This window comes from Leucopleurus acutus (genome assembly GCF_964270905.1).
Source record: "Leucopleurus acutus genome assembly, chromosome: 19".
Lineage (NCBI taxonomy): Eukaryota > Metazoa > Chordata > Mammalia > Artiodactyla > Delphinidae > Leucopleurus > Leucopleurus acutus.
In genome coordinates, this window is record NC_139161.1 from 58,801,259 (window position 1) to 58,822,410 (window position 21,152).

General features: G+C 39.8%; 1 protein-coding gene across 4 annotated transcripts in view; it reads left to right on the plus strand.

The window, feature by feature from the left end:
- Positions 1 to 21,152, plus strand: part of AKAP10 (A-kinase anchoring protein 10) — a 54,533-nt gene that overhangs the window by 17,810 nt on the left and 15,571 nt on the right. For all 4 annotated transcript variants that reach the window (XM_082859939.1, XM_082859938.1, XM_082859937.1 and 1 more), the window contains exons 5-10: positions 6,921 to 7,019; positions 11,233 to 11,317; positions 12,123 to 12,246; positions 13,373 to 13,509; positions 15,752 to 15,896; positions 17,862 to 18,035. In XM_082859939.1, coding sequence (XP_082716065.1) covers positions 6,921 to 7,019; positions 11,233 to 11,317; positions 12,123 to 12,246; positions 13,373 to 13,509; positions 15,752 to 15,896; positions 17,862 to 18,035 — 764 coding nt within the window. The remainder of the gene's footprint in view (positions 1 to 6,920; positions 7,020 to 11,232; positions 11,318 to 12,122; positions 12,247 to 13,372; positions 13,510 to 15,751; positions 15,897 to 17,861; positions 18,036 to 21,152) is intronic.

A 21,152-nucleotide genomic window follows, 5' to 3' on the forward strand; every position in this document is an offset into this window, starting at 1 on the left:
AAATTTATTAAACATATATTCATTATCTGAGAAGCCCAATATCCCAGTTCTTGTGTATTTGAATCAGCATTTATTTGTTTCTTCAGATTCACACTCTTGGTAGCCTGTGATTTTAACGGGTTTTGGCTGTGAATATATGTCTTTGGATTTTTATCTTTGGTAATTCTTTGAGGACTCTGATTAAATTGCGTTATTGCAGAGTGTATTTACATTTGCTTTTTTAAAAAAATTTATTTAATTCATTTATTTTTGGCTGCATTGGGTCTTCGTTGCTGCACGCAGGCTTTCTCTAGTTGCGGTGAGTGGGGGCTCCTCTTGCTTGAGGTGCACGGGCTTCTCATTTGCGGTGGCTTCTCTTGTTGCAGAGCATGGGCTCTAAGCACACGGGCGTCAGTAGTTGTGGCACGTGGGTTCAGTAGTTGTGGCTCGCAGGCTGTAGAGCACCGGCTCAGTAGTTGTGGCATGCGGTCTTAGTTGCTCCGCGGCATGTGGGATCTTCCTGGACCAGGGTTCGAACCCGTGTCCCTGTACTGGCAGGTGGATTCTTAACCACTGCGCCACCAGGGAAGCCCCTGCATTTGCTTTTGCCATACTTCTGGGGCCAGCTTCATTACTATCCCATTATCGCTTAAAACTGAATTTTTGTCTTGGGTTTTCCAGGCCCTAAACTCTTAAGGCCTTCTGCCTGGTTTTGGTCTAATCTACCCTGTTTGGGCCCTGGGCAGCTGCCCTTGAAAGTGCAAGCCTCAAGTCTCTTGGAGTTGGTGGTTTTTCTCAGGTGAATGCCCTCTCTCTTGTACTTTTGCCCATCTTGATTTGTACTGACTCCTACAGGTCCACAATTCCTTGTCTGCAGTCCAGAAATCCAGAAAGTTTTGCCTATCACAAGTTGTTTTTTAAATGAACAAAACTTGACCTGAAGGGACGTGAGCTTATTGCAGAGTCATGAATGTGATCGTCTCACATGCTGCTGGGGTATTAAAATGATGGTATATATAGGGACTTCTCTGGGAGTCCAGTGGTTACAACTTCGGAAGCAATATTGTAACAAATTCAATAAAGACTTAAAAAAATTTTTAATGGTATATATAAACACAAGTGCGTTACCTCTGTAAGAACCTCAAATTCCGAATGCTAAATATTAGTGGTCCCAAAGCTTTCATATAAGGAGCCTGCTTGTACTTGTTTCTGTTTCTCACTATTTCCCACAACCTCTGATGTAGTTTTCAAAAGCATTTTGGGAGAATTCAGTATTAGGAAGTGTTTCTTTGAACATCTAGTGAGGCCTGTTTCTGGAAATGAAAGTCCAAAGTCTGTTTCTTTGATTGTAATACACTTTATTGTTTTTGGAAACTGTCTTTGTTTTGGTGTTAATTTATTTCAATAGCAGTGGAGTAATTAAAAGAGTACTAGTTTTTCATTTTTTGTTATTTAAAAATTTTGCATGCAGTGAATTTGACACCTTTTGATGTGTACTTGAGGTTTAACACATGCATAGATTCCTGTAACTGTCATCTGTTAACTTTAATAATATAATAGCCAGTCATTTTACCAGCAGAAGCAAGTTTACTTGGAAATAGCCAAAAGAATTGCAGTTTGAGATATGCGAATTGTGGTGGACCATAGGCAAATCCAGAGAAGGGGAGCTTGCTTTTTTTATATGGAAAAGCTGGGGCGCCGGTAGTAACCGGAGACCATCAGAGGAAGCTGGGTGGTCCAAAGTGTGGAGCCTTCTCATTGGTTGGGCTGCTACAGTGTCTGATTGGCTAGGCTGCCCTGGGGCAGAGAAAAGTTTTCTTCTTCCTGCTGGATGATAGAATAGACAACACCTTCGTGTTGAGACATAGGTGCTGGTCTCTTCCTGTTTGGGGTAATGAGGATGCCTCGTGGGGTGTGAGAGCTCACCCTATAGGCCTGTCCCCACTCCAACTTTAGCTGAGGTTTCTTTAACTCCACACATCACAATCAAGATGAAGAACAGTTCTGTCGCCTTTGTAGTTAACCCCTCTATCTCAGCAATTGACAACCACTGATCTATTTGTCTCTTTTTCTTTGCCTTTTCTGGAGTGCCATATAAGTTAATTTATATAGTATGTAGCCTTTGAGACCGGCTTCTTTCTCTTAGCATAATGGCTTTGAGGTTTACCCATGTTGTTTCTGTCATTGCTTTCTATAGCTAAGTTGCGCTGTATGGATGTTCTATCCATCCACCTGTTGAACCACGTTTGGATTGTTTCCAGCTTTTGATTATGAATAAAGCTGTTTTAAACATTTGTGTACAGGTTCTTGTGTGGACAAAAGTTTTTATTTCTCTGGAGAAATACCTAGTAGTGGATTTATGTGTTAAATGTGTGTCTAATTATATGAGAAACTGCCAGACTGTTTTGTAGAGTGGCTGCACCATTTTGCATTCCCAGCAGCAATATATGAGAGTTCTAGTTGCTTTATTTCTTTGCCAGCGCTTGGTGTAATCAGCTTTTTGTTTATTTGCGGGGTTTCTTAGCCATTCTGATAGATGTGTGGTGGTATCTCATTGTGGTTTTACTTTGCATTTCCCTAATGTCTGAGGATGTTGAATGTTTTTTCATGTGCATATTTGCCATCTGTATCTTCGGTAACTTGTTCCAGTCTTTCCCAATATTTTATTGTTGAATTTTGAGGTTCTTTATATGTTCTGGTTATAAGACCTTTATTGGCTATGTGACTTGCAAATGTTTTCTCCCAGTTTATAGCTTGACTTTTCATTCTCTTAAGAGTATGTTTCAAAGACCAAAAGGACTTTTTTGATTAAGTCCAATTTATCAACTTTTTTCCTTTATGGATTGTGCTTTTGGAGTCATGCATAAGAGCTCTTTGCCTAATCAAAGGTCATGAAGATTTTCTCCTGTGAGATATAAGCTGTGGTGGTTAGGTCAAGTTTTTTTTTTTTGCGGCACACGGGCTTCGCACTGTTGTGGCCTCTCCCGTTGCGGAGCACAGGCTCTGGACGCGCAGGCTTAGCGGCCATGGCTCACGGGCCCAGCCACTCCGCAACATGTGGGATCTTCCCAGGCCGGGGCACGAACCTGTGTCCTCTGCATCGGCAGGCGGACTCTCAACCACTGTGCCACCAGGGAAGCCCTTAGGTCAAGTTTTTTTTTTTTTTCTTTTCACATATGGATCATTCCATACATTATTAGTTAAAGACTACTCTTATGCCATTGAATTGCCTTTGTACCGTGGCCATATTTGTGTAGGTCTATTTCTGGACTCTCTGTTCTGTTCCATTGGTGTATATGTCTGTTCCTTTACCTGTACCACACTGTCTTGATTACTATAGCTTTGTAGTGAGTCTTAAGATTGGATAGTTTGAGTCCTCCAAGTTTGTTCTTTTTCAAAATTGTTTTTTCTATTCTAAGTCCCCCCCCCCCCCGCCCCTGATATAAATTTTAGAATAATCTTGTCAATATCTACAAGAAACCGTGCTGGGATTTTTATTGGAGTTGTGTTCAGCCTATAGGTCAGTTTGGGGAGAATTTATGTCTTAACTGTATTGAGCCTTAAAATCCACAGATATGATGTGTGTCTTCATTTACTTGGGTCTTTGATTTCTTTCCTCCACATTGTATAGTTTTCAGCATACAGATCCTTAATGTGTTTTGTTATTTGGTGCTATTGTGAATAGTATGATTAAAAATTTTTTGTTTCTAGTGTTTTTCATTGCTAGCACATAGAAATATCAATATGATTGACTTTTATATGTTGACCTTCTATTCTGTGGCCTTATTACTCACTTATTTCTAGGAGCTTTTGTGTAGATTGCTTGAGTTTCTTGTCTTGTTCGTGATCTTAGAAAGTATTCAGTCTTTCACCATAAAGTGTGAGGTTAGCTGTGGGTTTTTGTAAATACCCTTTATCAGGTTGATGAAGTTCCCTTCTCTTAATAGTTTACTGAGAGTTGTTGCTGTTTGAATCATGAATGGTGTTGAATTTTGTCAAATGTTTTTTCTGCGTCATTTGATATCACCATGTGGTTTTCCTTCTCTGGTCTGTTAATATGATGGATTACATTGATTTTTTTTTTTTTTAATATTGAATAAGCTTGCATTCCCAGGGTAAGCCTCATTTGGTTGTGGTATATTAGTCTTTTTATATGTTGCTGGACTTGATTTTCTAATATTTTGTTGAGCATTTTTGCATTTGTTTAGATGGTTATTGGTCTGTAGTCTTCTTATACTGCTTTTGTCTAGTTTTGGCATCAGTGTAATTCTGGCCCCATAAAATGCGGTGTCATTTCGTGGAAAACAGCTGACAGTATTTGTTGCCCAGTGGTAAAATTTAAGTTTACAAGTGAAACTTAGAATTTGGAAAACTTCTATTCACCACCGTGTGCTCTAACAGCTTTATAGAGTGTTCTGATAAGATCATTGTGATATTAATGATGTGATTTTTTTTATACCGTATGATGCAATGCATCAACATTTGTAAGATCTTCATAAGTCAGCAAACCAGTATTTTCTACAATATTTGAAAATATATGATGTTATAAAATCAATCATGAGTAGAAGACTCTTTAAACATGGGAGATAGACCAATAGATATTAATGTAACAGAATACAACAAGTTCATTATATGGTTTCAGATTCCACCTTCTAATTAACGTTTAAGAAACTACCACTTTTCAAGTTTTGGTATAGTATCAAAGAAGAATATATCCACAGTTATCTCAGAAAGCTATTAAAATACTCCTTTTCCCAATTACACATCTCTGAGGCCAGCTATTCTTGATATAAATAAAAGAAAACCATCTCTCTATTCATAACACTTCTGACACCAAATATGTGGGTTTCCCACATTAAGCAATTCTCTAATTCTCTGTGGACAGTAACTGGGTACCCTATAGTTTAATTCATTCTGACACTACCCGGAGTTATTGCAGACCCCCCCAGGTTAAGGGCTCAGTCCAGAAGACTGTCCCCCCACTTCAGATGCCAGTCACAGGTCCCAAGTTGTCATCTGTACTTCTGGCCAACCAGCTATAAATCAGGGGTTCCCACTACCCCTTCCTCTTTCAATAATTTGCGACAACAGCTCAGAGAACTCAGGGAAACACTTTATGTTTATTTGTCTATTATAAAGGATATCGTAAAGGATAGAAATGCACCGCCACATGAAGGGGTACATAAGTCAAGGTCCAGAAGGGTCCCAAGTGCAGGAGCTTCTGTCTGTGGGGTTGGGGTGCATCACCCTTCCAGGACATGGATATATTTGCCAACCCAGAAGCTCTCTGAACCACTTCATTTAGGGGTTTTATGGTTCTGTCACGTGGGCCCAGTTGAGTAAATCATAGGCTATTGGTGATTAGCTTGATGGTCCCTAACCCCTCCACCTTCCCCAGAGGTTGGGGAGTGGGGCTGAAGTTCCGTGGTTGCTTCTTTGGCAACCAGCCCCACTCTGCAAGAGTCACCTCATTACCATAAACTTTTCCCCTGGTTGAAATCAGAGGCTTATTATAAATAACAAAAGATGCTCCTCTGGCCCCTGCCACTCAGGAAATTGCAAGGGTTTTAGGAGCTCTGTGCCAGGAACCAGGACAAAGAGTATACATACATATACACGCATGTACACACACATACATACTATATATATACACACACATACATACTATATACACACATACATACTATATATATACACATACATACTATATATACACACACATACTATATACACACACACATATACTATACATATACACACACACATACTATATATATACACACATACATACTATATATATACACACATATACATACTATATATATGCACATACATACTATATATACACACACACTGTATATATATACACACACGTACATACTATATATATACACACACACATACTATATATATACGCACACACACACATACTATATATACACACATACATACTATGTATATACACATATACTATATGTACACACACACATACTATATATATACACACACATACTATATATACACACATACATACCATATATATACACACATACACACATACATACTATATATATACACACACACTATACACACACACACACACACACACACACACACACATACATACATTTCTTCTCATATCATGAGAGCACAGTATATTTCAACCAAAACAAAAAAGCACAACAGATTGAATGCCAAAGCAGATTTGAGAATCTAACAGTTTGTTATCAAGACGAATAGAGATGCAAAAATGTAAATTGATGCCCTCTTCTCATTAATTTTTTTCAGTTTGGGAAACAGTTATTTTCTGTAAAAAATAGTATTTATGTTAACTTTTAACAGATTTAATATTGTTAATTTAAACAATAATTTTTTCTCATTTTAATTTTTAATACCTTACTGTCTATAGATAAAACTCACATAAACAAAAGGTCTTTAGGGTCCTCAGTAATTTTTAAGATTGCAAAGTCCCAAGACTAGGAAGTTTGAGATACACTGTTTTAACGTTCCAGGGTTGTTGAAGGTCAAATGAATGTATTCATGAATATGAAATTTGGTAGAATATGTAAAATGTAGATTTAAAAATGATTTTTGAGCTCCCGCTATGTAAGTCCTTCAGGTTAGGACTTTGGAGAGGAGAGATGGAAAGAGGATGTGTACAGCGATTGCTGTTACTCATCAGCTTGTGAGCTGAGGCGAGGAGGGCCACGGGGTCACATGTATCTCCTCTGCTCCAAGAACCAAGCAGTGCAGAAGCAACGTTACCATGGAGGCTGTTTTGTCCTAAGTATATTTACAAAGATATTTATTTGTAATAAAAGATATGTTTGTGTGTGTGTGCCTGGGCGCACGGCAAACAAACCTTGCTGTTCATGAATATGGTCCGTTACTGGTCCAAGTTGCTTTTTGATTTTTGAAGTTGTCCCCTTCTTACCTTGCAGGTATAGAACAAGATGCAGTAAATACTTTTACCAAATATATATCTCCAGATGCTGCTAAACCAATACCAATTACAGAAGCAATGAGAAATGACATCGTAGGTAAGCGGTGCTTGAAGCTATGGCATCAAAAAAAAAAAATTTTGGTTATTATTAAGAGAATTTTTCATGAACATGTAATTCAACATATACCTTCCTTGTCTGTTTTCAGGGTACTTTATTATATCTGATTGTAGCTCACTTCAAAAGTTTCCCTCTTACTTGTTGGACCCAAATTATGAGATTTTTGACTTGAATAATAGTAGCACATGTTTACTGAGTACTTGCTGTGTTCCAGACAATATTCTAAGCATTTCCCATTGACAAACTCATTCAATCTTCTAAAGAACTTTGCAGCATAAATACAGTTACTATTTTATAAGTGAGGAAGCACAGAGAAGATAAGTAATTTGCCCAAGGTGACAACTCAGACACGGCAGTTAGGACTTGAAACCAGACCCCTACATGGTAACTAGTATGCTATTCGGCAGTGTTTTTCAAACTCTGGATTAGGACCAGTCTCCTCATAGGTCCTCACCCCCCTGCCAAAAAAGACTAGACTGGAAAAATCAAAGTGCTTCACAGTAGTAAGGGTAAATACACACCACTTCAGAACATTGTTTCCATCATATGTACATATATATACTGAGTCACATAAATATATTTTTCTGTAGGTCATAATAAAAATGTTTGAAAGCTTTGACTATGTTGTATCAGAAAGACTTCAGGTACACCTGTAATCACAGATACAAGTGATTGATTTATTCATTGAACAGATATTTATTATACTGTCATCAAGTCCTAGCACTAAGTTTTGAGTTTTTAATACAAAAATTAAGTGTTTTTGATTTCTGAATGAAAGCCTATTATTCTGCTCCTAGCAGAGTCGACCCAGCCTGGGGCTCTTTCGGTCTCTCCTCGTCATTGGGGACAGCAGAGCCCCTCCCGGTCTCAGCTGAGCCTCTTGAACTGGCCGTGTACTTCCAGGGCACACCTGCTGTCTGCCTCAGGCTGCCGGGTGTTGCCCCCATTGTTTCCTTTTTCTTCTCCCTCGCAGAGCCTGTGACACATGGGTCTTGTGGCTGTTGGTGGCTGTCCCCGTCTGCTTGTATTTTGGAGTTTTCACCCAGTTTTGTTGCAGATGTTGTCATGGGATTTTGGGTTTTCTATGTAGTTCCTCTATTTCTATCTGAAAATTTGTTGCTGCCATCTTTTAGACTTTCCTAGACCAACTGTGCCTAATAATAACTGTTAGGTGTCCGAACAGATTAGCATTTGGCTATTTGAGGAATTGGTTGGCTAGTAATTCCACTGGGTGTTTGTACCAATTGATAACTAAACTGTTTGGGGTAGGTGAGAAAAGGAGAGAGTTTTGAGTCAGACATTTTAAAATGAAGTGTCACTGCAGTTCTAATTTTCCTTTCCTTAAACTTTATCAAATTAACGATGTAATCCCATGAGGGGAAAAATCTGAAGGATCAAGTTGATAACATTTAATGATCAAGAAGTTTCCATTCCAGTGTGTATTACTATGCGTTTTAAAATGTTAATTACCTCTATGTCTTTAGACCACTCACTTTTCCTCTTTGGGCCTCATTCTTTTGAATCCTGCCCTAATTTGTCTCCTCTTCAAGCTGGAATATTTTAATATAGCTGTACTTTAAGTAAGTTATAGTTTGAAGAAGCCTCCACTTAAGCTTTTATTGTGTATCCCACCTGCCTGGTTTTGTTGTAGATGTTATCTCTGGGTTTTGGGTGTTGCTATTTAATTTGTTTGTTTTTATGTGGGGAATTAGATTGACCTCAAAACTGTGCTTCCACTGCTTGTTCCATCTTCCACAAATCCTTGAAGTGGTGGAATTTTTAAAATATTGTGGAGGTACAGTTGACAGAATGTGCTGATGGTTTGGAAGTGAGTGGTGTGAGAGGAAAAAAGGAATCAAGCATGACTTCATTTTTTTTTTTAACAATATATTTTTTAGAAGTTTTATAGTTTTATTTTTATTGATTGATTGGTTGATTGCTGCGTTGGGTCTTCGTTGCTGCGCGCCAGCTCTCTAGTTGCGTCTAGCAGGGGCTACTCTTGGTTGTGGTGCGTGGGCTTCTCACTGTGGTGGCTTCTCTTGTTGTATAGCATGGGCTCTAGAGCGCAGGCTCAGTAGTTGTGGCACACGGGCTTAGTTGCTCCGTGGCATTTGGGATCTTCCCGGACCAGGGCTCTAACCTGTGTCCCCGGCATTGGCAGGCGGATTCTCAACCACTGCCCCACCAGGGAAGCCCCGACTTCATTTTTTTAAAACCTGCATACCTGGGGGAGTATTTGTAAGGTGAAGAAGATGCAGGAGTAGTGGCTGAAGGGGAACATCAGGAGTTTGGGTTTCAGACATCCAAATGCTGAGCACCAAGTAGGCAGTTGGATGATAACGTTAGGAGCTCGTGAGAGAGGTCCGGGTTGGAGATGTATGTTTGGAAGTGATCAGCCTATGGTTGGGTTTGGAGCCATGAAACTGAGTAACATCCCTTGGAGGAGTGTGGTGAGTGAGGACGCGAGGTCTGAGGACTGGGTGCTGTGGCAGGTCTAACATCTGGAAGAAACAGCCAGTAGTGGAGGCCTTCCTGCATCAGCTGTGTATCAAGAGAGCAGTTTTTTCTGGAAGCCAAGTGAAAAACTCATTCTGGGAGGAAGGGAGTGATCAAAGATGGCAGTTCGCGCTGATAGGTTAAGTAAGGTGAATACCAGGAGTGGGATGGACTTGGCAGTGGTGGGCATCTTAATTACAGTGGACCATTAGGGACAAAACTTAACTGGAGGCGTCTTAAAAGCAAATAGGAGGAGCGGAGACAGCAAGTATGGCAACTGTTAGAGGCATTTTACTCAAAGGTGAGAAGGTGAGCTGGCAGGGGGTGTTAGTCAAGGGACAGTGGTTTGGGGTTTTGTTTTTAAGGTGACGTGTCACAGCATGTAAGGTGTATGACAGTATACAAACACATATATATGTATAACATACAAACAGTTCATAGCTGGTGACAATGAGGCAGTAGGAGGAAGTTGATACAGTAGGGAGAGGGGGCAGTTGCTGTAGAAGAGGTGCCTTGAGGAGGTAAGAGAGGATGGGACCCGGTACTCCTAGAGTTTTCCAGATAGGAGCGAGGACAGTTCATCTGTAGTAGCAGGAGAGATTGCAGAGTCAGTGATGCGGGCAAGTTGGTAGAGGTGGTGGGAGTGGATGGAATTTGTTTTCTGATTGCTTGTTTTCCAAGTCATCAGCAAAGAGGGTAGAGAAAGAGGTGCTAAGACGTCTACAGAGAGAGGAGGTGTGCTGTAATGGACCAGGTAACTGTAGCACGATCCGTGGGTTTCATGAAGGTCCCACTAAGGTCCTGAACTTGAAGTGAAACCAGCCATCATGGTGGGGTTTTTCCAGCCATGTTTAAGAGCTAGCTAGTAAACAGCTTATTGATTTGTTGCAGTTTATTTAGGCAGTTCCTAATTTTAGCCCATTTTATGTTTTAAAATTTCTACCAAATAACATTTTGATAAACAGATAATTCTTTCACAAATCTGTAGTTCCTTAGGTTACAACCCTAGAGATAGAATTGCTGATTGCAAGGGTATGTTCATTTCTAAAGCTTATGCTAGAAACTGCCAGATTGCCCCCCATAAAAAGATATACCCGTTCATATGCCCACTAACACACGTGTCAGTTTTCCCATGCCCTTGCCCAAGCATATGTATCGTTAAACAATTAAGCTTATGGATTGTTAAAACAATTTTGTGCCAAGCTACTAGACAGAAGGTGGTGTGCCTCCTCCTTCTAATCTATAATTATATTTACTTGGTTACTAGTGAGCACGCATATCTTTTTATATTGGCCATTTTGTATTTGTTCTTTAGTGAATTTTTCTTCGTGTCCATTTTTCTTTCTAGACTTTCTTGTTAGTTTGTAAGAGCTCTTGATACATGAATGAAAATAATCTGTCATTCATAAACTGTCATATATGCTGCAAATTTTTTCCCCCAGTTTACCCTTTTATTTTGTTTTGGGGGTGTTTTAAGGTATAGAAGTTAATTTTATATTGTTGACTCTTGATTTGTGCTTTTGCATTTATGCTTAGAAAGACCTTCCCTACCTCAAAATCAGCTGTACACCTGTATTTTCTCTTAATTCCATTTAAAACCTGCTCATCTTTATGCCTTTACAGGTACTTCCTACTTTGATTTACAAATGTGTATAGTTTGGATTTAGAGAAAAATTATTTACCATTTCTTTTACAGCAAAGATTTGTGGAGAAGATGGGCAGGTGGATCCCAACTGTTTCGTCTCAGCACAGTCCATAGTCTTCAGTGCAATGGAGCACGAGTATGTCGATTTCATATTTCCGCGTTGTGCATTCTGGGTAGTTCGGGTTCAGCCTCAGGAATAAGTAAAACCAAACTATCTTTGAGGATTTAAATATTTTGAATGTTTACAGGATCTTATAGACATTCCTAAGACTATCTTGGGTAATGGTTTCTTTTAAATATAAATTATGTGAGCTCTATTAAAAATAAAACAGATTTTTATTTTTAATGTTAGTATTTCCTAAGTTAAAAGAATTTATTTTTAATTCCAAAGTCCTTAGGGGTGATTGTGACTGTAGTGTGATATAGTAATTGGTTTATCTGTTTAAACAATGCATGTCTTCAGGTGGATATCCTGATTTGTTAGTGCATGCTTTAAGCTTAATGGATGCCATATTACTAAATCCACATAGATTTGTTGAAACTGCCTCCAAAGTTTCCTTAGATTAATTATTGCTGCATGCCCTCAAAAAAATCTCCATATTCATTCTTTCATTTAACGTTTATGAAAAGCGTGCTGTGCACAGTTTGGATGTAGTGCCTGCTTTGAAGGAAATTACAGCCTAATAAGAGAAATAGGGCATGTTCTTTGCTTACTGTAATACGAGGTAGCGTGAGTTAGCTATCAGAGGAGAGCTGCACGTCATTAAGGGGTGGGAGAGATTACTTACAGGGAGAGGAATCAGGAAGGCGCCATGGGAAGGGAGGTCACGTTGACCTGGGCCATTAAGATGCAGTAGCACAGTGGGGAAAGAGTGTGTTCTTCCCAGATGAGCCCTTTCCTTGGTCGGTCCCTCAAACTTTACCTTTTCGTCCACGTGCAGGCACTTTAGTGAGTTTCTGCGAAGTCACCATTTCTGTAAATACCAGATTGAAGTGCTGACCAGTGGAACTGTTTACCTGGCTGACATTCTCTTCTGTGAGTCAGCCCTCTTTTATTTCTCTGAGGTAAAGTCTGCATTTCCTTTCACACTCTGTTAGAGCATTCCAGCCTCTGAGCTGTACGTGCTGGGCCCTGTCTATAGGGAATAACATAGAAGACACAAATCATTTCCAAACTGATCAGGTGGATTTAAGTACTGTGATTACTGTTTTAAGTTGTATCTAATGGCAAGAGTACTTGAATGGCATTAGTCAGACTAAAGAGAACATGAAAATTCAAAGTAAAGTAACTCTAATTTTGAAAAACCTAATTAAACTGCTTATAAGAGAATGCAGATTTTTAGTTATTTAGAGCTGTTTTAAAACCACGAAATTTGATACTTGATTCCAGTGCATAAGTGTTTGCAGAGCAGACTTTAGAAGAGAGAAGGAAAAGTAAATATTTTCCCACTGTCTTCGTTTTACTTTAGCCACTTGATAGGATTGCCCTTGATCGGACTGAAGCATTTGCAACAAGCAATGAGTATATATTCATCTCTTTGAGGCATACAGTGTAGAGTGATGGGATTTGTTAGGTTTCAGCAAATGAAATTCTTTTGTTGCAAAGCAAATGACTATTAAGTCGAGATAAGAGGATTCCCGGTCTCACAAAGCAGTAACTTAGACTCACACTTGCATCCTGCCTCTTGACAAGGATACAGTTATTCAGCTGATTTGTGTTTTCACTCCCTCTCTTTGCCTTAAGTTTAAGTCAGCATTTGTTCAGGTTAGTATGGCCGCGTGGAGTGGTGGAAATGATCAGGTATAAAAGATTTGGTCTGGTTGGTTTACCTTTTGTATGTTTGCCAGCGAGGAACCACTAACCCATCTTTAATTTTTGCTCCAGTTCACTAAAGTTTGCATTCAGCTGTGTAGTGGTTGCTTTTTGTTGTTGTTGTTGTTAGGATTTTTTTTGTTTTTCTCCCCCTAAAAGAATATTTAAAAATTATTCAATCTCAGATGACTGTAAGTTGCAGACTGGCATTAACTGAACAAGTGGACCTGTTTTGGGGTGGGGGGGTTTCTTTTGTGGGTTTTTTTTTTTTTCCTTTATGTCCTGTATTTTAATAGTTGGGGCTTAGATATAGACGAGAGATAGTGAGAGAAATCTGTGTATAGCCTGATTTTCCTCTTTTGTGTTTTTCCTTCCCAGTACATGGAGAAAGAGGACGCAGTGAATATCCTACAGTTCTGGTTGGCAGCAGACAACTTCCAGTCTCAGCTTGCTGCCAAAAAGGGCCAGTATGATGGGCAGGAGGCACAGAACGACGCCATGATTTTATATGACAAGTGAGTCTTGGTGATAGACACATCCAGCTTTCTGCGAATATTGAGTACTTGAAGCATATTTCAGAAGTCACCTTGGTCTCTGCCGCCAGGGAGCTCACAGGGAGCCGCATAAGAGCTGCTTTTCATTCGTGTGTTCAGAGTAGGGGGTTCTTAGAATAAGTTGCCGGCAGGGCAGGGGGAGGCTTGTGTGTGGCAAGCAAGACGATGTTGGTGGAGGTCACTGAGGGCTTCACAGAAGGGAGATTTGATTGGTGACTGAAGAATGGATTGAATTCTGCTAGCGGGGAAGGACACTCTTGGCAGAGTCATCGGTACGAGCAGCGCCATAGAAACTTTGCGTAATTGACACTTGGTCAAGGGAACAGAAGAAGATGAAACTAGCTGGAATCTATTGCAAAGGGTCTTAAATGTCTGTGTGGGGTATACCATGTTTTCTGGTGCAAGTCTGCTCAGCCAGATTAACTACTTGGTGAAGAGTAGTTATTCATTAGTTTTCACTGAAAATGAGAAGGCAGCACAATCTTGGTGAACAGAATTGAAAACTGTGTCTGTCCCCCCTTTCATCTAATTTTTCTTGTTCTATAAAGAAATGTGTTATTTGTATCTGTGAGCACTTGCTAAGAAGATAACTTGAGAGGCAGAGAAAAATCCATGGGATATTAGGGTTGGGAGAGAGCTGAGAACATCTAGGTCAGTGGTTCCCGAACATCACCGGGCTGGTCCGTGCTCCTGTCGGCATGAGAGTCACCTGGGAGCTTGTCAAAAATAGGTTTCCAGTCCTCTTCTCTAAGAGATTCTGATTCAGCAGGTTTGAGGTGTGACCCAGGAATCTGATTCTGATGAATGGCCAGATTAGGGAGCTGGTTTGATTTTCGCATTTTGCAGATGAGAAAACTAAGGCTTGCAGGGGTAGTGACTTTCTCCAAGTCACAGGGCAAATTAGTGGCAGAACTTGAATGCAATTCTAATGTTTGTCCAGTGTTTATTTTTGTGCAATATATTTGTGGGAAAATATTATATAAGAAACATTGTTATATGGATGTTAATGTAGCAAGCATTTACCTTTAGAAATTTGAGGGAATTCCCTGGTGGTCCAGTGGTTAGGACTGCGCACTTTCACTGCCGGGGCCTGGGTTCAATCCCTGGTTGGGGAACTAAGATCCCACAAGCCGCGCAACACAGCCCCCATAAAAAGGTCTGGGCAGCCCCAAAATTCAAATTGTGCAGGAAAATTTGCCAACTTAGTTGTTGCATGATGGGAGACTCACTTTTTGTTAAGAAAGTACTGATAACAAGATAAAAGAAGAGTTTTCTCCTGCTGGAATAGAAGAGTGGTAGTGGTAAGGTCCTGGCTGGAGCTCAGTGCCATGCAGAGCAGAGACCCTGTTTTCCCACTGGATCCCATTTTCAAATTGGGAGCCATTTTTAAATGAAGATTACTGTGCGACATCCTCCCGGCACTGTCATTTTAACAGCTCCTGCTTATTTGTTTTTCTATCTTTACTTTTTAATATCATGACTCATCAGCCTGTCTGTATTTGTATCATGGACAGGAGTTAGAAGCCGCAGAATGCTCAAAAGACAACATACATGTTTTTCTGCTTTTAATGCTTTTTTTTTATTCAGTTTATAACCAGTTTACCAAAACACCAGTTGCATTATATCCTATGAAGTTAGAAATCTTTGAGTTATCATTGATTACTCCTTTTCCTTTCTACACCAAATCATTAGCAAATCCTGTTATTCTACTTAAATACATCAAATTCATCCACTTCACCCTCAATGCTATTTTGGTTTGAATTCCTACATGTATGTTTTGTATGCCACACTGTTATGCTGGTATGTTCTCCTTTGTACCCTGTACAGGGATCTTTTCTGTTCTCTTTCCAGGGGACATGCCTATGTCTTACCCTGTTTTAAATTTGTTTCTTTCTCCCAAGCACTGAACAGAGACTAGGTGCCCATTAAACGTGTGCAATTGGTTTCTTTGCCTCAGTTGTAACCTGACCTGGAAAATCTTAAACAAGAACCGAAGATGATGGCAGGCAGATAGGGAGGGGGGCACGTTGGCTCAAATATCTCTTCGGTGGTGGGAATACAGGTTGCAGCAGGGCTGTCATCAACCCAGCTCTATAGTCCTAGGTCTGCAGGAGCCTCATAGAAGGTTCTCTGGTGTAGGTGCCAGAAATTGCTTATGATTGCTGTGAAGTTGGGGTTTACTTTGGCTGTCTTTCTGCCATAGGTACTTCTCCCTCCAGGCCACACATCCTCTTGGATTCGATGATGTTGTACGACTGGAAATTGAATCCAACATCTGCAGGGAAGGTGGGCCACTCCCTAACTGTTTCACCACTCCGTTACGTCAGGCCTGGACAACCATGGAGAAGGTAACCAAAACTTGAAAAGCATTAAACTACAAGAAGTTTTTAACTGGTGGAACCCAGAAAATAGAACATGGGAAAAAGCAAACAGAACAGAACAGTGGAAAGTTGAAGCAGTGCAGCAGTGATGAGAGCGGGGGCTTTGAGTCTGACTTGGTATGTATTAATCTTAACCTTCACAGGCTGAGTGACTTCAGGCAGCTACTGAAGTCCTTTAATGCCATGTTCCTCCTCTGTGAAATGGGGCTAATATAGATACTTAGAGTTATTTTGAGGATAAAAATGAGGTACGACTTGGAGAGTGCTTATTAGTAACGTAAGCAGTAAGCATTAAAAAATGTTAACTGCTATTATTACTGTTATTATAACATCTTTTAGATAATTAGTATTGAGCAAAGTTAGCTTAGGGATGATCCAAATATTTCACCAAAACTCTCCAACAGGGTTGGAGCACTAGTTTTCTGTATCATGATCACTTACAGAGTATCACTAATAGCTGCTTAATAAAGTGTTGGAATTTGTGAATCATTTGTTCTTCTGATGAACTAAAGCAGATTTTACTAGGAATTGCAAGAGCCCAGGATAAGCCCATAAGGTTATTTTGCTCATATGTGTCATGTGCATCTAGGTGGAAAGGGATTAAGTAAGCACTGCCACGTGATACCACACGTAAAAACTGAATTTCAGGAATATGGAGGAGTTACATATAAAAATCAAATCGGGGCTTCCCTGGTGGCACAGTGGTTGAGAGTCTGCCTGCCAATGCAGGGGACACGGGTTCGTGCCCCGGTCTGGGAAGATCCCACATGCCGCAGAGTGGCTGGGCCCATGAGCCATGGCCGCTGAGCCTGCGCATCCGGAGCCTATGCCCCGCAACGGGAGAGGCCACAACAGTGAGAGGCCCGTGTACCGCAAAAAAAAAAAAAATCAAATCGTTGAAAGGCTGGTAGTAAACTGGATAGACTATCGGCTATTGTCCAAGGTCGATAATTTTTTCATGATTAAAATTAAAATTTTCTGATCTTAAAGGAAAAGTTCAAGATATGTATCATATAAAGAATGTAAACTTTCTGGGTAATAAAGTTAAAATACAGAGAAAAACAAAATGTAAAAATATTTCTTACTAACTGTGTATCTAGGGAACTTATACTAATTTTAATTTTTAAGAGTACTATCAAGTAGGTACATGGTAAAAAGATACGTATGCTTCGTTCCCTAATACTTTGAGTATTTCTCTGCTAGGTATTGTTGTTATGGGATAAACTAAAAAAGAAACATAGCTTCTGCCCTCCTGGAGCTCTGTCTATAAGGAGAGCACATATTAAACACAGACGTAAATATTTACAGTTGTGCTAAATGCTGTGAAGGAAAAGTTGGTAATAGGAAATGCCAATAATAAAGATGGGAACTTAACATCATTAATAATTTTTAAATGGAAATAAAAGTATCCATGTACCATTAGACATTTATTTAACAACTATTTGAAAAGACAGAACCCAGTGTTGGGAAGCCCATGTCAAAACAGATGCCTTGATGATGCTAGTGATGCATCCTCCACATTTATCAAAGCTAAAATGTTCATATCATTTAACTTAGTAATCACACTCCTGGTAATTTATCTTAAGGAAATCAGATCAAAAGTGAAAATCAGTATATACACAAAGACTTCAATATTTATAACAAACAAGAAAAATGTAGCTTCAAATTAGATCCCTCCCTGGTGTCTAAGAAGTCTAGATAATCAAGTCCATTCAGTAGTTTCATGGCAAGTTTTCTGAGGGAAAAAATCTATAAATTGTACACATTGTAGTTTTAGTTACAATGTAAACTGTGTACAAAGGGATAATACTTGGAGTGTAAGAGGAGTAAAATCATGTGTGCTAACTGGTAGCATTGAAAGTAAAATTTTGTTGTAAAATAAAGTTTTAGTGTATTTGATTTCAACTTTAAAATAAATTGTATCCTCTCCAGGTATTTTTGCCTGGCTTTTTGTCCAGCAACCTTTATTATAAATATTTGAATGATCTCATCCATTCGGTTCGTGGAGACGAGTTCCTGGGAGGAGGTGTCTTGCTGACGGCTCTGGGCTCTGCCGGCCCCACTGAGGACTCCCACCCCGGGTCGGCCGACAGCTCTGCTGTGCAGGTAGTGACCCCTGTGCCTCTGCGCCAGGATTGTTTCGCTCAGATCTTAGCATCAGATCCCGTTTGTAGCTTTTAGGTGGTAGAAGAAACAAAGGAGTGATACAATGAGCCTACTTACTATATATGCTAACCAAAGTCTTTGTGATGATTAACAGCGTGTCATATTGTAAAGATGTCAGACCATTATTCTGCTTGACACTGCAGCTCTTGCTTTATTTTTTTAAACATTTATTTACTTATTATGTATGTATGGCTGTGTTGGGTCTTGGTTGCTGTGCGCGGGCTTTCTCTAGTTGCAGTGAGCGGGGGCTACTCATTGTGGTGACTTCTCTTGTTGCAGAGCAGGGGCTCTAGGTTCCCGGGCTTCAGTAGTTGTGGCTCTTGGGCTCTAGAGCGCAGGCTCAGTAGTTGTGGCGCACGGACCTAGTTGCTCTCTGGCATGTGGGATCTTCCCAGATCAGGGCTTGAACCCATGTCCCCTGCATTGGCAGGCAGATTCTTAACCACTGCTCCACAAGGGAAACCCAGCTCTTGCTTTAAATAATCAAATCATATGACATATTTATAGCCTCCGAAAAGTTGTTTGTATAATTATTTGGGAAATTTTAGTAACTAAATTTGGAATGCTTTTTTAGAGAATAATTGAGTGAACTCCTAGATTTATTAATATTTCACTGAAGAGCTTTTGGTTTCATTTTGAACTATAATGCCATTGTACATTTCCTTAACCTTTTTTGTTTTTTTGGAGTACTTTCATATATCAGGCCTTCTCTGACTATCTGCAAAATCACACAAAGTGGCTTATGCTCAAGAACAGAGTAAGGACGTAGTAAAAAGTTAATTGATTTTATTGAAGTCACACAGTAAGTGGCAGAGCCATGAATATATTCTCTGTCTAGTTTTTTCCACCGTCAGTTTAATAATATAGCATAATTATTTTCTCATCACTATTGGCAAATAATTTTTGACCCTGGGCCTTGGATAAATTTTCTTAAGTTTTAAGACAGTGCAGTTTTCTTGCCGTCAACAAGGCTGTCTGTCCTCAGTACCTTTTCCTCTTACTGAGGTTGCATAGGAGGTGACCTGCTGAGTGTGGTTGCCATTTCGTTTTTTGATATAAGCTGGAATGCTTTGTTTTTATTTAGGTGCTTAAAAGGTCTAGGTGCTAACCATAAAATGTATTTTTACATTTTTGGTTGAAGTATAATAACATATACAGAGAACTCTACATTTCATAACTGCATACAGCTCAAAGAATTTCGGTAAGCAGACCTAACCCATGTAACCAGCATCCAGATCAAGGCACAGGCCTCGTTACCAGCAGGTCAGAAACTCGCGCCCCCCCCTCCGGTCACTATCCTCCTCTTTTCTTTTCTCTCTCTCTCTCTTTTTTTTTTTTTTTGTAGAGCCTTATTGAGATATAATTCACATACCATACAATTTGTCTATTTACACTGTATAATTCAGTGGTTTTTTAGTATGTTTATAGAGTTGCTAAACTCTCACCACAATCAATTTTAGAACATTTTTTCACCCAAGAAAGAAACCCTGTATCCTTTAACTATCACCCTCCTAATCCTCTGTCCTCCAGCCCTAGGCTACTGCTAATCTACTTTAACTTTATGTCTCTATAGATTGCCTATTCCAGACATTTCATATAAGTGGAACCATACGATATGTGATCCTTATGACTAGCTTCTTTCACTTAGCATGTTTTCAAGGTTCATCTGTGTTTTTAGCATGTATTAGAATTTTGTTCATTCTTATGGCCAAATGATATTCCACTGTGTAGACACACCACACTTTGTTCATCCATCAGCTCATCGACATTTGGGTTGTTTCCACCTTTTGGCCGTTATGAACAATGCTACTGTATAATTTTTGTGTGGATATGGGTTTTCATTCCTCTTGGGTATATACCTAGGAGTAGGATTGCTGGGTCGAATGATATCTGTTTAACTCAGTCTTGGTAACTGTTGCTTTGTAATAAGTTTTGAAATCAGGAAGTGAGAGTCCTCCAACTTAGTTCTTTTTCAAGATTGTTTTGACTGTGTGAGGTCCCTTGCAATTCCATGTGAATTTTAGGGTCAGCTTGTCAATTTCTACGACAAAGCTAGGCAGGATTCTGATAGGGAGGGAGTACTTTGACTCCACAGATCAATTTGGTGAGGATTGCCATCTTAACAATACTTTGTAGTTTTCAAGTATAATTCAGTATTTCTTTTCTTAAATTTATTTCTAAATGTTTTATTCTTTTTGATGCTATTATAGATGTAATTGTTTTCCCAATCTCACATTCAACTTGTTCATCGTGTTTAGAAATACAATTTTTTTTAATTGAGGTAAAATTCATTTAACATAAATTTAAGCATTATAAAGTACACAATTCTGTGACATTAGTATATTCACAGTATTGTGTAGTCATCACCACAATGTTTCATCATCCCAAATGGAAGCCTCGTGTCCATTAAGTAGTTACTCCCATACCCACCTGTTTTTGTTTGTTTGTTTGTTTTGGGTTTTTTTGCCATACGAGGGCCTCTCACTGTTGTGGCCTCTCCCATTGCGGAGCACAGGCTCCGGACTCACAGGCTCAGTGGCTATGGCTCACTGGCCTAGCCACTCTGCGGCATGTGGGATCTTCCCGGACCGGGGCACGAACCCACATCCCCTGCACCGGCAAGCGGACTCTCATCCACTGCGCCACCAGGGAAGCCCCCCACCTGTTTTCTTCTAAGAGTTTTGGGCCTTTGGTCCATTTTGAGTTAGTTTTATGTATTATGTGAAGTGGGATTCAACTTTATTCTTTTGCATGTGGATATCTGGTTGTCTCAGCACTATTTATTGAAGAAACTACTCTTTCACCGTTGAATGATCTTGACACCCTTGTTGAAAATCATTTGACCTTAGATAGATGGGTTTACTTCTGGACTCTCAGCTCAACTCCATCATCTGTGTGTCTGTACTTAAACCAGTGCTACATTGGGGTTTTTTTTTGGGTTTTTTTTGTGGTTTTTTTTTGCGGTACACGGGCCTCTCGCTGTTGTGGCCTCTCCCACTGCGGAGCACAGGCTCCTGACGCGCAGACTCAGTGGCCATGGCTCACGGGCCCAGCCGC